Source organism: Nomascus leucogenys, chromosome 17, assembly GCF_006542625.1.
Source record: "Nomascus leucogenys isolate Asia chromosome 17, Asia_NLE_v1, whole genome shotgun sequence".
NCBI classification, from domain to species: domain Eukaryota; kingdom Metazoa; phylum Chordata; class Mammalia; order Primates; family Hylobatidae; genus Nomascus; species Nomascus leucogenys.
Window position 1 is genome coordinate 61,743,827 of NC_044397.1, and position 17,389 is coordinate 61,761,215.

The 17,389-nt window shown below is 39.2% G+C and overlaps 1 protein-coding gene across 1 annotated transcript in view; it reads right to left on the reverse strand.

Annotated features, from left to right (window-relative positions):
- The window catches only part of STK17A (serine/threonine kinase 17a), a 43,819-nt gene that overhangs the window by 10,334 nt on the left and 16,096 nt on the right, over positions 1–17,389 (reverse strand). Inside the window, exon 3 of the mRNA XM_003268825.4 lies at positions 8,188–8,332. Coding sequence (XP_003268873.2) covers positions 8,188–8,332 — 145 coding nt within the window. The remainder of the gene's footprint in view (positions 1–8,187; positions 8,333–17,389) is intronic.

Genomic DNA, 17,389 nt, shown 5'->3' on the forward strand with positions numbered 1-17,389 from the left:
CCAAAGTGCTGGGATTACAGGCGTGAGCCACCGTGCCCGGCCAGACGGTCCCTCTTTTTAAAAAGGGTCTTACCTTCTACCCAACCATCCATCCTACCCTTTTCTATTATGAAAATGCCTGTAGGTTTATCAGTCTGAATTCAGAGAACGGGAAGAATCTACAGCTTCATGAGGACAGAAGCCACAGCACTGATTACTCTTTTGTCACTGTGATCAGTGCCTACCACACATTTATATTTGTTGGGTGAATGAATAGAAGAAACATAACTAAAAAAATTAAGAGGGTGTCCATTTTGTGTTAGGACTACTGGTAGTATAAATATTAGCAATAAGAACGCCCTACTATCAGAGTTTATAATCAAGAGAAAATAGATGGACCTGCCAGGCTCGTCACTCTTCTGGGAATTGCACCATGAGAGCAATATATACAAAGTGCTCAGGCAATAAATATATCAGAGTGATTAATTCTGCCCTGGAAAATTACAGAGGAGATACGTGAGCAGACCCTGAAGGGTAAAAAGATTTCCTCATTTTTTCAACAAATATTTATTGATTGCCTAATGAGCTAGGCCCCGGGGAAATAACAGAAAACAAGACACCAGTCCTCTCTTTTGGAGCCCTGCATCTTAATGAAGACAAATAAGTACACCTCAGGTCACTTTAAGCACTATGGGGAACTCAAAGCAGGGTGATGGGCGAGAGTGGTTGCTTGGGGTGTGTGCATGGGCATGCTATCTTAAGGGGAGTCAGAGAAGGCCTCTCTAAGAAGGCAACCTGAAGGAGGAGAGGACAATGTTAAAAAAGAGCCAGTCACGGCTCAGTGTCCTGGAGGGGTTGGGGTAAGCAGGAAGCACTCCAGGTAGAGGGAAGAGAAGTATAGAGGCCGTACTGCTGTGGAGCATCTGCAGGAAATCCTGTGTGGCTGGAGGACAGCACAAGGCAAAAGGGGTACGAGTGGTGGGAGGCATGAGGTTGGAAAGGAAATGGCTAGGAGGTCACAGGGCTTTGTAGGCTATTCTGGAGTAAATGGCAGGAGGCAGGCCACATTTTCTTTGTTAATTAGCTTCTAGCTAATTCTTCAGGAAAAAAAACACCTATGTACCATCATGACTATGAGTCCTCAGACTTTTCAAGGCAATTTTAGTTTTCATATGTTAATAAAATACTACAGTACAACAAAAGGGCTGGGCGCAGTGGCTCACATCTGTAATTCCAGCAATTTGGGAGGCCGAGGTGAGTGGATTGTTTGAGCTTAGGAGTTCAAGACCAGCCTGGGCAACATGATGAAAACCTGTCTCCACGAAAAATACAAAAAATTAGCCAGGCATGGTGGTGTACACCTGTAGTCCCAGCTACTTGGGAGGCCGAGGTGGGAGGATCACTTGAGCCTGGGAGGCAGAGGTTGCAGTGAGCCGAGATAGTGCCACTGCACTCCAATCTGGGTAACAGAGTAAGACCCTGTCAAAAACAAAAAAAAAACCAAAAACTATAGTCACCACAAAATGTCTGTTATTCAGGCAAATTTGATAAGGAGGGGTTTGGTTCAGTGATACATATTCATAATTGAATGTTTTGCCCTTTCGAGTACACACAAAATGCCAGGTGAAATACTGCTAGGGAAAATCTTCACCAAATCTTGAGATTTTCTTGTGATTGGTAAACATGTACATTCTATGAATGTTCTTAAATACCATTTGTTCCCTTAAAATATTTTAAATGTTTTTCCCTTTTATGTGTTTACACTTTATATTCCCTGAGAAATGCTTTCTTTAGTTACTATGCAAAAACTAATTGGTTTGATGGTAATGTTGTAAATCCTAAATTAGTGTGATCAAATTATTAAAATCTTACTGTATGAGAAGTCTAGGCCCTGTTACATGCATCTATGATACACCAATGTGAGAGACTTTCTAAATATGAAGTTAAACAACTGAGAGAGAGGTTGCTAGAATAAACACATTTCTCATAAAATCAGAGCTATTTCATGGGATTTCAGTTAATATTTATTATGTGGCCTTTACCAACTAACTGTGACCTATTTTGACCACAGGGCTATTTTTAAAAATAGATTTTGCTTCTCTAAATGAAATATATGTACAATTATAGGACTATAATCTCTGTTAGTTCTTCGATGGTGAAATATAATCTACTTCCAATAAGCTGAAATACATGTCCTGAAAACAAAGCTAAGTACCTCAGCATTTACAATTTAGTTAAACTTCCTTCCAGTTCATGATAAAGAAGTTGTGGCACACAAAACCTAGTTCTATTTAAAATGTATGAATCCCATGTAGTAAGGGAGAGAAAGAAGCAAGGTCAATCAATAGAGAGGTGATGACAGTGGAATAAGCAGAAAACCTGCAGACGGTCCATAAATAGATGGTGGCTGTAGGGAAGTCTTTTATTTATCTCAGTAACTTCATCTTTGTACATAATCCATTTAACATTTACTTAACAATCACCACTGGAGAAGATTTAGCAGCTAAGATCATTGTAAAGTTGAGGTTAACCTGCTCAATAAGGCTTAGGGTATCATGGACAGGGTTTTAAGGAATATTTTATCAGACAATTAAAGTTCTAGTACATTAACTATTAAAACCCAGGCAAGAGTAGAGAAATAGGTTAATAATCCTGTCTAAATTAATTTGGGGGACTGTTTAGGAATGTTTTTGTTACCCCTGCTTAAATTTAAATCTCATATGGAAAGTCCCAACTTCTGGCTACTTTTTTTGAAATTAATTTTTAGAAATTAATGTTTTAATAAAAAAAAGTTTTTGAGACAGGATCTCACTCTGTTTCCCAAGCTGGAATGCAGGGGTACAATCATAGCTCACTGCAGCCTCGAACTCCTGAGCTCAGGCAATCCTCCCGCCTCAGCTTCCTCCGTAGCTGGGACTAAAGGTGCATGCCACCATGGCTGGCTGATTTTTTAAATTTTTTGTAGAGACGAGGTCTCGCTATGTTGCCTGGGCTGGTCTCAAACTCCTGGGCTCACGTGGTCCTTCTACCTCAGCCTCCCAAAGTGCTGGGATTACAGGTGTGAGCCACCACACCTGGCCGCCTTCTAGTCTACTTTTAACCATGAGCATAACTAGGTGGAAAAGTTAGTGATAGAATCCTAGTATAGTTGTCCCATGGTATCTGGTGGGGATTGGTTCAGGGACTCCTTGCAGATACCAAAATCTGTGATGCTCAAGTTCCTGATAGGAAATGGTATAGTATTTGCATATAACCTAAGCACATCCTCCTGTACATTTTAAATCATCTCTAGATTACTCAGAATAGCTAGTATAATACCACACATCACTTCATTTGTGTGGATTCAATGAAATACTTGGTGGGGGGCCAATTCAAGTTTAGCTTTTTGGAACTTTGTGGAATTTTTTTTCCCCCTGAATATTTTCAACCTGTGGTTGGTTGAATCCATGGATGCAGAGGGCTGACTGTACTAACACTGCTGAAAGACTGAACCAGTACAACACCATTTGAAGAAAAAAGAACAATGGATTTTAAGACCAGATTTCTTTGTGCTATTTTTGGTCAGTCCTCCTTCCCTCTGACAGGACTAAAACCAGGCCACTCTACTGAATGACTAATTCACCAAATTATTGAGACTGTTTTGGTACTTTCAGTTGGTTTTGTTCTGACTTTGCCAGGGTTGTTGTTTCTCAGATTTGCAATTTCTGCAACGTTTTATATATTAAATGAATGGGCTTTCTCTTAATCATGGTTTGTTTTTTCTATTTTTGTGGCTGTATGGACTCATACTTTTACAGACTCCTAAATCTGCATCTGCTACTCCTTCCCCCATCCCAAGAACTTTCCCAGCTCAATTTAAGATATTTGGCTGACAGTCTTCAGTGAATCAGTCTTTTGGCAAATTGATCATTCAGGCTCTGCACCAAAGCCAAACAGTGTATTTCCCATAGCATCAATTATATCCTTAATAGAAGCAACTATAACAGTTATTTTAACTTCCAACTAACTTCTATCACAGGGACAGGAGTTTCCCATTTTAACCAGCATGGAGACTAAATAGCCTAATAATTCAAAATTACCATACATATTGGGATTATCAGTTTTTAGAGAATGAAAACATAATATATTTAGCTTTGAGGCAATGTGGGAAAATAATTTCTTAAAAAATAGCCTAGTCTTTCAAGCTCTTCTAGAGACCAAGAGTCAACATTATGAGCACACACTGTCGAAGACAGAGGACAGCAGACTCACTTCATCCAGACTCACAGAGGCCAACTGGAAATGACCTTTTAGTAGAAATCACTCCCGCCTGCATGGTTGCCATACCAACCCCATCTCTATCCTCTCCCTCCAGTAGCTGACTCAGAGACATGTCTGACTGCACATGGAGGGGCATGAAGGCAGAAGGAAGGCTGAGAACCCTTTGGACCACTTTGTCTTCTAGTTCCTCTGGGTCGAGGAAACATGGAGAGTCCAGTTTCCAACATTTCAAAGGCCCGTCATCGTCATCAAGGCCTCTATTGAATCTGGAAAGAATTCTAAACCAAGTGTATTAGAGAGAAAGGAATATGATTGATACTGAATGTACTGAGGAGAAAGGGATATAATTTCCTTGTGTAAATACACACTTAAAGTTGGTATTCAAGAACTTAATATTCACCTTTGATGCTGTCAAGTAACATCAAAGATCCATGACACATGGTGCTGACAACCTGTTTGACTTGCTACTTAATTAGTTCTTGAATAGGCACAGGTTCAACTCTCATAAGCTGAAAGCTCATTTCCTATAGGTGCAATGCTATTTAAATTGGGGTTCTCTTCCTGGAAGTCCATTATAAGACTAGTAAAACATCATTAAAAAATAAAACAGATACACGATTTTGCAAAGTTAAGAGTGTAAAACTGAACATGAAGCTACAGCATAAACATTTATTTTGGGAATTCCTCTGCATGGCTAATACTTAAAGTATCAGCCCAATGAAAGTCTGTACTGCGGAGGCCATCTCTTCCTTGTAAATGTTCCCAAGGGAAGCAAGGTAGAAATTTCTTGCAGCAAGGATCTTTGAACTTCTTATGCATATGACAGACTGAAGGGGAAAAGCAAAGCCCCCACCCAAGCTATGAAAGGTTTTAACTAGGTAACCTTCAGCATTAACATCAGGCCACCTCAGCATGTGGGTGTGCACACGTCCAAACTTGCTTTCAAAAAACGCCACTGTGTACCATGTGGCTACTGGGTCCTGAGTGTCCGTTTTAGCCATGGTATTAAAAATTAATATCTTTGAGAAAAGATAAATGTGTATAAAATGAATTTACATTGGCATCTTTCAAAAGAGAACAAGAAAACTTCCACATTGTTTTCTTTTCCCTGTATTTTTCCGTAGGAAACGAGTAAATTTTTCTGTAGGAAACTAGTATTTAAAAAGAAACTACCTTTCCACCTAAATTCAAATGGGACATTATCAAGTTTGCTGTAGAAGTCAACCTCCAGATCACACACACTGTATCCTCTTTTTTTTGTTTTGAGACGGAGTCTCATTCTGTCAGCCGGGCTGGAGTGCAGTGGCGCAATCTCAGCTCACTGCAACTGTCACCTCCCAGGTTCAAGCGATTCTCCTGTCTCAGCCTCCCAAGTAGCTGGGATTACAGGCGCCTGCTACCATGCCTGGCTAATTTTTGTATTTTTCGTAGAGATGGGTTTTCACCATGTTGGCTAGGCTGGTCTCGAACTCCTGACCTCAAGTGATCTGCCCTCCTTGACCTCCCAAAGTGCTGGGATTACAGGCATGAGCCACTGCGCCCAGCCTGTACACTCCTCCTTGAGAGTGCGCCTTCATGCAATAAAAATTAAGCAGTTATTTATATAGTATTAAATATACACATATATGAATTTATATAGTATGACTCTATCTATATATATAAATAAAGGTATTACGGAATGTGCCAAATAGCAGTTCTTTTTTTTTGAGACGAAGTCTCGCTCTGTTGCCTAGGCTAGAGTGCAATGGCACGATCTCAGCTCACTGCAACCTCCACCTCCCGGATTCAAGCGATTCTCTCCCCTCAGCCTCTGGAGTAGTTGGGACTATAGGCGTGCGCCACCACACTTGGCTAATTTTTTGTATTTTTAGTAGACATGGGATTTCACCATGTTGGCCAGGCTGGTCTTGAACTCCTGACCTCAAGTGATCTGCCTGGCTCGGCCTCCCAAAGTGCTGGGATTACAGGCACGAGCCACCACACCTGGCCACATAGCAATTTTTTTTTTTTTTTTTTGAGACGGAGTCTCGCTCTGTCACCCAGGCTGGAGTGCAATGGTGCGATCTTGGCTCACTGCAAGCTCCACCTCCCAGGTTCATGCCATTCTCCTGCCTCAGTCTCCCGAGTAGCTGGGACTACAGGCACCCGCCACCATGCCTGGCTAATTTTTTTGTATTTTTAGTAGAGACGGGGTTTCATCATGTTAGCCAGGATGGTCTCGATCTCCTGACCTTGTGATCCGCCCGCCTCGGCCTCCCAAAGTGCTGGGATTGTGAGCCACCGCGCCCGGCCCTGGCCATATAGCAATTCTTAAAGTGGCCCTGGCCTGAAGTTTAAGCCTCGCCTTGCCCTACCCTGAATCAGAAACTTTAGGGTTGTGGCCTAGCAATTTGTTTTAACAAGCCCTTCCAGGTGATTCTGATTCATGTCTGGGTCAGAGAACACTGCCATAAGCATCTACTTTCTGCTAGAGGGGATATTACAGCAGAGGTCAAGGTAGATCAGTAGATGATCGTGGTGTGAGATAACGCTGCAGTTCAGGATGGGAAAATTTTTTGGAGGCGGTCCAGAGGCCTCGGCCTTCTCAGGTTACCATCCTTCCTAACCCTATTTCCTCTGGCCAGTAAGGCCATCTTTGTAAATGGAATACACACTAGGAACTAGGGTCGCTGTGGCATGTTCTCTGTTTGAGGAATGTTTCATTTTCCCACAGTTGCACCTGGACTTGATATGAAAGTAACCATCAGAAAATCAACAGAGATCTTAACCTTGCCTACCACAGACACCTGCAGGAATATACTAAGAATCATCATAGTGGTCCTTTACTGTCTCCTGAGCACCCATTCTTTGTTCTTTCAGAAACAGAACTGATTTGAGAATCCATCCCTTCTTCACTCAGTCCACGTAAAGGTTAGGATGGTAGAAAGGGTTACACCTCTTCCTCCAGAGTTGGAGCCTATGACACTGATGACACTGGCATGGCAAGCCAAAGCCCTACACCCACCAGCACACTTATTACTTCCATACTGATCTACGCTGGTGTAATCAAAGTGAATCTCAGAACTTTGGACAGAGCTGTGGGCAGAGACTGACTTTCCTGCTGTCTCCAGGTAGCTGCAAGGCTGAACATTAGCATCTACTTTATTACCATCTTATTGTCATTCAAAGAAGGCAGAGCTGAATGCTGGAGAAAAACTGAGTACTAGCAACAGTTTTTGAGCCCTGAATATTGTAACTGAAGCTAGAATTATCCCTGGACTTGTTTGCCACTAAAATTTCCTTGTTTTGCTTACCCTGGTTTCAGCTGGCACCTTGATCACTTGAAAGGAACATAACTGATATACCGTCCTTTGTCTTTCTTTCCTTCCTCTTCTCTGCCTTTGACGATTTTAAATTAGAAATCTACCTGCCTCTAATCTCCTTAATTTTCTCATTTATTTACTGCTGCCTATTTTCCAAAACACTGCTTCTCGAATATTCCTGGCTCAAAAATCATCTATGTCTTCATGACATGAAACCCCTAGAATCCAGCCTTTCCCCAGCTTTTAATATCTCCTAATTGATTTCTCAATTCCGGTGAAATGATTTCATTTTTTTTTTCCCAAACACATCACAAATATTCCTGACTCTTGTGAGGCAATTTTCTCTTATTCTTCTCAACTTATCTAAATCCTAACTTTTCAAAAGATCTAGCTCAAGTTCTGTCTTGTCATATTTTGAGTTCCTTTCTTTGGCATTGTATTATTATGTATCTTTCCATGTACACATGTGTGCATTATCTCCCTGACAAAACTAACTGGTTAGAGGATAGGAGCAAAGACTCAATTCTAATATCCTTATTACCTAATAATACACAAACATGAAACATGTTTGAATAAATCACTGTCAAATATTTTATGTCTTGAATGTCATTCTTTAGCAATCTCAAAATTGTAATTTGAATCTTACCTTCAAATCAAGATGAACTACATCACGAGTGTGTAAAAAGTGAACACCTTCTAAAATCTGTCGCATAAGTCTTTGAACATCTTTTTCTTTAAAGGCTTCTTCTCTGTCTGCAACACACTGGTCAAAGATTTCACCCCCAGCAGCACTAGAGAAGGGCAAAATTGAAGTAATATATAACTCATAAGAAATGGCAAACACTTACACCAAAACTACAGAGTAAATTAATTACAGTCTGGCAGCAACTGTACACCTTTTTTAAAAAATGCATTTTTATTTTGAAAAATAGAGATGGGACCTCACTATGTTGCCCAGGCTGGTCTCAAACTCCTGTGCTCAAGCGATCCTCCCACCTTGGCCTCCAAAGGTTTTGGGATTACAGGTATAAGCCATCGTACCCAGCCTATATAACTGTCAGTATGGATTTAACACCCTGAATCAAAACACAGTATAGGCTGAGCCAACTCAGTCCCAAGTAGCTCGAGATGCACCACAATATAATGTACAGTTTACTAAGCCCTCTGCACATACAGGCCACAATTTGCTGGTAACAGAACTGTGTTCCTCAATTGAAATAAAGAACTGCATTTTGGCTGAAACAGTTTCTTAATTGCAGTTTATTGTCATCTGAGTTCCTCAGCCCATTACTATCAATTTACATAAATACAAGGATTTCTTTACCTAAATTTTAAGAGCAATTAGTCTCTTTACACTATAAAGTTACCCATTCTTGCTTTTTTTTTTTTGAGACAGAGTCTTGCTCTGTCACCAGGCTGGAGTGCAGTGGTACAATCTCGGCTCACTGCAACCTCCGCCTCCTGGGTTCAAGTGATTCTCCTGTCTCAGCCTCCCGAGTAACTGGGACTACAGGCATGCGCCACCACCCCCGGCTAATTTTTTTGTATTTTAGTAGAGATGGGGTTTCACCAGGTTGGCCAGGATGGTCTCGATCTCCTTGACCTCGTGAGCCACCCACCTTGGGCTCTCAAAGTGCTGGGATTACAGGCGTGAGCCACCACGCCTGGCCCCATTCTTGCTTTAACAAATGGTTCCTTCTTGGTTTTCTCAACAATTTTAAGTAGTTTACATAAGCACAAAATATACTGCTAACTACAGTTTTGTGAAAATTTTCAAGTACGTATTTCAAATATAGATTACTATAATAAAATTGAGGCCAGGCACAGTGGCTCACACCTGTAATCCCAGCACCTTGGGAGGCTGAGGCAGGCAGATCACCTGAGATCAGGAATTCGAGACCAGCCTGACCAACATGGAGAAGCCCTGTCTCTACTAAAAATACAAAATTAGCCAGGCATGGTAGCACATGCCTGTAATCCCAGCTACTCAGGAGGCTGAGGCAGGAGAATCACTTGAACCTGGGAGGCAGAAGTTGCAATGAACTGAGATCAGGCCATTGCACTCCAGCCTGGGCAACAAGAACAAAACTCCATCTCAAAAAAAAAAAAAAAAAAAAAAGAAATTTGAAAAGCTAGATTGAGTGACCATTAAGATGACATTCATTCCTCTCAAAAAAAAAAAAAAAAAAAAAGAGACTATATTTCTCTTGGTACAACATATAATCATATAACCCTGCTTAACTGTGGATTTTACCCATTAACTAAACTAAATACCATATTAACTAATATCACTAAATGTGATCTCACTAAAGAACAACCTGAGATGTTAAAAGCATCTCTCAAGTATAGTAACAGAAAATATAATATTAACTATTTTACACAAAGTACTTTCCTTCACATGGAAGCTACAGAAGCCCTATAATAGCTTTGCTTTTTCTATCTTTACAGCAACACTACTTTTAACCATAAAATTTTACTGGGAAATTAGTTAAAAAACTGTTTAAAAAAAAGTTTTGTAAAAAACTACTTTTACAAAAACATTTAGAACTTTAAAATTTCAACTTTCTAGTGGTCGTTGGAAAGTTGTGAGATGATTGTCTTTTGACCAACATTATTCAGAACCATATAACTGATGTTTAGAAGCTAAGAGTAACTGAGTTTCCCTAGCTGCCTGCACCTTGGCTGTATCATAGCTTCCCGCCTCAAACCAAACACACTATTTTTTCTATCTAAACTAGCATTTCCATTTCTGTCCTGCTCTGAGTTCCAGTTTGGATCTTTACTTTCTCATTATTCAAATTCAACAAACCATCAAATATGTTAGGCCCTATGCTCCGTCCTAGAGATAGAAAGATAATTACAAGTAAGTATGTCTGGTCCTTCAAGCTCTAGTGGGGAAGAGAAAAATGAAAGATATTTAAATAACAAATACATATGCATTAATATATATATGTGAAATTATATATTAAATGACTTGATAACTTAGCAATTGAGCAATTAATTAGAAAGGAAGTAGAAAAAAAAATCTTGGAAAGATGACATTTATTCTGAGCCTTGAAGGATTACTAGAAGTCCACTAGATGAAATGGTAACAGCACATCCCAGATAGAGGGAGCACATGTGTGAGGGCACATTGTGTGAAAAATACATGGTACACTCATTAAAAGGCAAGTTTCTACTTCCTCATCCAACCAAATGGTATGGCACTTGCCCTCTGGCTATAAACAACAGAAAATTAAAGCATATGAACCAACAATTTCAGGCATTAGAACAACAGGTGTAGGACCATGAGCTGTGAGAAGAGGTAAGCTCTCCAATCTTCCTACTTGGTAACAATTTATGGACAGTGGTACAGGGTAGGGGAGGAACCCAAGCAGAAGCAGAAGCAGAATGCAGCAGCCATGCTAAGCTGAGAAGACAGACTGGGAGTTTGGCAAGGCTAAGACAGCTGGAATTGGCAGGTGAGTACCAGAGAGGAGGGAGCTGCAGAGATCTGCTCAATAGTACTTTGAAGTCTTAGACAAAATAACTCTGGAAAATTATAAGGCTGAGAAATTCCCAGTGTTCACAAAGAACAAGGTAAGACATTTAAATTTTGTCAAGCTAGAGTAGAAAAGCCACTCTAAACACTGGGGCAATGAACAGACTCCTTTGGGAGGGCCATCCTTTATATCAAGGCTAACCTAGTTCTAGGTCTGTCCTAACCAAACTGATCTGCAAGTAATTTAAATGACTGCCAAAACATACTTCACCATTCTTTAATGGGATAAAATCTACTCAGCCCTGCAACATTCCAAATGTATGTCATTTTACCAAAAATTTCTAGATATCTGAAAATGCCACAAATTACAATTCACAACCAATAGGAAAAATAATAAAAGCAGACCCAGAAATGACAGAGATGACGGAATTGGCAGATAAGGACCTCAAAACAGGCATTATAAAGATGCTCAAAGATATAAAGTAAAATATGAACATAATCATATAAGAGATGGAGGTGACGAAAAGAACCAAAAGGAACTTTCATAGGTGAAAAATACAGTATCTCAAATGAAAAACCCATTGGATAGTCTTTATAGCAGATCAGACACTGCAGAAGAATCAGTGAATTTTAAGATGCAGCAAAATAAGCTGTCTATGGAAGCACAGAGAGAGAGAGAGAGGGAGGGAAAAAAGACTGAACAAAACAAACAGGACCCCAGGGATCTATGGGACAGCATCAAGCTGTTTAATACACTGTAATTCAAGGAATAAGAGAAGAGAGGTAGGGGTAGGAAAATATTAGAAAACGTAATGGCTGAAAAATTTCCAAATCTGATAAAAATTATAAACAAAAAAATTTAAGTAGCTCAATGAACTCCAAGCAGGGTAAATACAAATAAAATCAAGGCACCATACTCAAATTGCTAAAAACCAGTGAGAAAGGGAAAATCTTTAAAAAGGCACATTTATAGGTGAACCAAGGTAAGAATGATCACAGACTTCTTGTCGTAAATAATGCAGGGAAGATGACAATGGAATGACAAAAAAAAGCAGTGTGCCAAGAATGTAGGGTGAGGTAGAAAAGGACTAGAAGGAGATGAGGTAGAACAGAAGTCAGGGAGAAGAGCACAGGATGAGGGGAAAACAACTCAAAAAATTCAGAGTAAGGCAATGATGGCCTAATATATACTGTGAAATGCCTCCTTCTCCAGGAAGCACTCCCTAACCTCCCAGGCAGAGTAAAGGAGCACAGTATATGGATAAAAGCAGAAGCTTTGGAATCTCACACTCCTGGACTAAATTCTGGCTCTGCTATTTGTAATATAGCACAACCTAAGGTTGATTTTTTTTCTTATATATAAAATTGTGTTCTAAAATTTATCAACAGTGTAAATAAAATATATAAGTAATATATATAAAGCTGGAAGACTTAGCATAGTGCCTGGCACATAGTGAATGCTTAATACATTTTGACTATTATACTCTAGTTCACACAACAACTAGTAAGAACTCCTAGTGAATCATCAACATTGCTGCAATCATTTATAGGCCGCATATCCCTTCTCTTAAATGTTTGGGACCAGAAGCTTTTGGGATTTCACATTTTGAAATATTAGCATATACATAATGAGCTATATTGGGGGAAGGGACCCAAGTCTAAACACAAAATACATTTATATTTCATATGCAACTTACATACATAGCCTGAAGGTAATTTTATACAATATTTTAAATAATTTTGTGCATGAAACAAAGTTTGTGTACACTGAACCATCAGAAAGTGAAGGTGTCACTCTCAGCCACCACGTGGAATCACAGCAAGTTTACACTTACACACACCTGCTGCATTAGCACAGCCCCCAGCATAGTTATTCTATCCTTAGCATCCTTAATTCCTATAAAGGTGATCTCATCAGCTGTGGTCAGCATCTTTCTGGGATAATATATAAGGTCAGATGTGGAATTTTCTACTGTGGCATCATATTAGTGCTCAAAGTTTCAAACATTTCATTTCCAGGTTAAGAATGTTCAACCTCCATATCTATTTCCTTTGCTAGACTTTTAGCACCTGGAGATAAGGGGCTATGTTTTTTCACTTTTTATATTATCAGTACCTATTAGTATATAGTGCACATGGCAGGTGCTTCAGGAATGATTAATTGATGCAGTGATCATAACTTGCCTGTTTCCATAACAACAATCTATTGATGTGGCTGATAATTTTGATATCTCAGTATCCAGAGTATATCTCTAAGACTTCCTCTTCAAACTAAATGTAGAACATAAAAATTTTTGGCCAATTCATACTGATTTTTGTTCTAAAAAAAACCCTGATCATCAAAGAAACAGAAGCCACCAAACGTTTCTAAGCAAAGGAATAATATCACCAAATCTATATTTTTATTACTTATCTAACAGTAGCAGGAGGGATTTCCCAGGATTGAAACCAGGGTGACCAGCTGAGAAGCTACTGGAGAGGTTTAAGTGGAAGACTTGGTAATTCATTATACTGTATATGAGTGTTAAAGAGGATAAAGGAATTAAGGATAACTTCAAGGTTTCTAGCTTGAGCAATGAAACAGATGGGGATACTAAACAAAAGAAAAACAGGCCTTAATAGGGCAATGCAGGAGTACTGATACTGACTGCTATTGACTGCATTGATACTGATATATTGACCAATAATGATCTGCAGTTGGACACAGGCATACGCAACAGGCAGCTGGAGCTTGAGAAAGGGGCTGAGGTTGGAAACAAAGATTCGGAAATAATCCGCATGTAAATGATAGCTGAAGCCACAAAAATAGATGGTTATCCAGGGTAAATGTATAAAATATAAACGTATGACATCAGTAACGCCGATGGAACTGTGGGGAACACTTACATTTATATAGTAGAAAATGATAAAAGGCTCTGAGAGGAGGAGGAGATTTAAAAAAAAAATAGGGCTGTGAAAGCCAAGGAAGAACATGATTTCAAGAAAGAAGGGATAATATCAAGTGTTTAAAGAGAGCAAGAACTGGAATGAATACTAAAATGAGGAGACTAATTTTGGCACACAGGACTGGTGACCTCATCAAAGTATTAGAAGAGCAGATGGCATTAGATTAAAAAGTGAATGGGGTATTGGCCCATGAACAGATGAGTGGATCAATGAAGTAGAACAAAACTGGAAGATGAGGAATGCTATAAATCCAGACTATTTTTTCAAGAAGTATAGCAGTAAGGAAAAGAGAAACGCAAGACATAAGAGTCAAAGCTGATGAAGGAATTTTAGCATAGAAGAGACTGAAATATTAGAAGACAAAGGGAAAAGAACCACCATGGGAGGAGGGACTGAAACTCTAAAAGAGGTTACAAAACTTATGAAAAAAACAAAACACAGGTCCTAGAAAAGAAAGGATGAGAATTAAAGAACTTAAATAAGGGTTTCAGTCTTGGAAATAATTAGCTGAATCTCTTCCATCGAACAGCAAGGAAGGGCATGAGAGCAACAAGGACAGATATTAGAGGAAGAGGGGAGGGATGCTTGGGGAGTGTGTGTCTGATGGCCTTGATTTCTCCATATGGGGGAGAAAAGGCTAGGTATCTCATGAAAGGTAGGAAGTAGGTGACACAGTAAAGATCCTGATTAGCTCAGGGGGTAGGAGTGTTAAAAGGACATAAGAGATTAGGTACAGACTTGCCAAGCTATACCATGAGCTTAGCTGAGGATGGAACTCTTACACTTGTACTAAGTAGATGAAAAATGATCCAAGTCCTTCCAAGAATGTGTGGCAGCACAGGAGGAGGGACACACAGCATGCATTCTGGGTTTCAAATGGGCAAATGAGTTGCAGAGGATGACCAAGAGGAAGAGGGAAATAATGTGAGGTGCTGGTAAGAGAGGAGTTGAATTAACTACTAAAGAGGAGAAGGGAAGAAAAGGGAAGAAAAAAGTCAGGAGTCGGGTGAAGACTGGAAGAACTGAAATGGGTCCCAGGATGAAAGGCTGAGGAGCAGGTTTTGCAAGAATGAGGAGATTTTGGAGACAGAAATTTCAGGTGGTCTTTTCTGCATCAATTTCCAATTCTACCTTAATCCCATCTGTAATAAACAGAAAAAAAACAAATCCTTGGTAAGCAGCGGGCTTCCATATGAGATTCCTAAACTTATTTTTTAAAAAAACTTTTAACCATTCTGCCATTTTTGGATATTTCTACTATCATAAATTAGAAATGCATTGTGACAAATACTTTTGTGCTTCTCATGTTTGTATTATTTCTTTAGAAGGGATTCCTACAAGTGAAATTATTGAATTAAAATATACGAACACCATGTTTTTGAATTACACTCTCAAGAGTAACATGCTTAATATTTTAGCCATCTAGACTTCACCCGCTATAAACTTTTAAATAAAAACAATGTAATGCCATACACATTATTTTGTAACATGCTTTTTTAAACTTAATATTTTAAACCTTTGACAATATATTTATATATTTATAGTTACCTTAGCTTTTTAATGACTGCCCAGTAATCCACTTTGTGACATCACGTATTTAACCAATCTTTTTTCTAACAAACATTTAGATTATTTCTACCTTTTTGCTACATAGAGAATGCCATAAGGAACATTTTGGTAACATATCTTTGCAAAACTGCCTAATATTTCCTTGTGAAACAATACAAGTCAAATTAGGCCATGCATGGTGGCTCACGCTTATAAGCCCAGCATTTTGGGAGGCTGAGGCAAGAGGATTGCTTGAGGCCAGGAGTTTGAGACAAGCCTGGTCAACATAGTGAGACCCCATTATGTACCATTAAAAAATTTTTCTAAAAGTAAAAGTGCTGGGTTAAAATATATTTTTTAAGCCTTTTGATACATACTTCAGGCTGTCCTCCAGAAAAGTTATACTAAAATGGCTCAATCAATGAATATCACTTTTGTTTATAATCACTGCCAGTTTGATAGGTGGAAATTCACAACTTATTTTAAAATTTACATTATAAAAATATTTTCATCTGTATATAGGCAATTTACATTCATATATGTCTGTGAAAATTTCTCTTCATATCATGTTCATTTTTTTTAAACCAGAGCTGATCACAATCCTGAAAGACACAATCACAGATGCCATGATCCAGAATGTCAAAATCCCAAAAGATCAAAATCCTGAAAGATAAAAAAATCCTTAAAGTCTAAAATCCCCAAATCACAATCTTGAACAATTAAAATCTCGACTGTTGAAATCCTGAAAACTGAATTTTAGGGAGGGGATTTCCACTGTGTTTTCAGTTGTATGCAGGCTAGGTGCATCATGGTAGGTGCATCATGTTAGGTGGAACTATTATCTTGTTACTGTCTTTATTTGGAAATTAAGTACAGTTTAAAGGAGATGCATTATGGGTGCCAAACTGACAAGGGGTGGATTTATGGTCTTAATTTCAGTCGTTGACTTGACTGGATTAAAGAATACCTAGAAATTTTGGAAAGTATTATTTTGGGCGTGTCCATGAGGGTGTTTCCAGAGATTAGTGTGGGAGTCCAAGTGGACTAGGTAGGAAAGAGATGCCTTCAATGTTGGCAGGCACCATCTAATTAGAAGAAATATAGAAGGCAAGCTGGTCTCTCTCTCAGAGCTGGGACCAATTTTTCTCTTGCTGCCATGGACATCAGAACTCCAGCCTTTAAATGCCAGGACTTACACCTGACCACCCCTGCTCCCTACACTCCCACTCCCTGGGGTTCTGAGGCTTTTGGCCTGGATTGAAAGTTAATGATTGGTTTCCCTGGTTCTGAGGCCTTTCCACTTGGACTGAGACATGTTACCAGCATCCCAGGGTGCCCAGCTTGCAGGCCTATTGTGTAACTTCTCAGTCACCATAAGCACATAAGCCAGTTTCCTAATAAGTCCTTTCTCATATTTATACACATATCCTATTGGTTCTGTCTCTCTGGAGAAGCCTAATAAATAATAAAGATTTGGTACTGGGGAAGCCCAATATCATTCCTTCTCACTGTATTCCTTACAATACAATGGAAGAGATCTATGAAATTGTTCCTTCAAAAAAGGATGTGATTAAGTTAAGCATACAAGGCTGCCTAATGGTTTAAAAGCTAATTATTATTGGTGCTTTGAAAGCAGAAAATAATTGAATTGCAATGGCTGAGCAATAACCAGGCTTTCAGGTGGACAACATATACTTACAAAATTTGTAGATCACAACCACTGTCCAAATACAAGCGCAGCAGGTGTTTCAAAGGTTATAGAAGTGAAAATGCGGGTGAAAAATGTAAGAACTCTTTCCTGCCAAATTATTCAATCATGTACAACTTCCGCCCCTTCACATATAGCACCAATTCACTATGCTATGCATTTCAT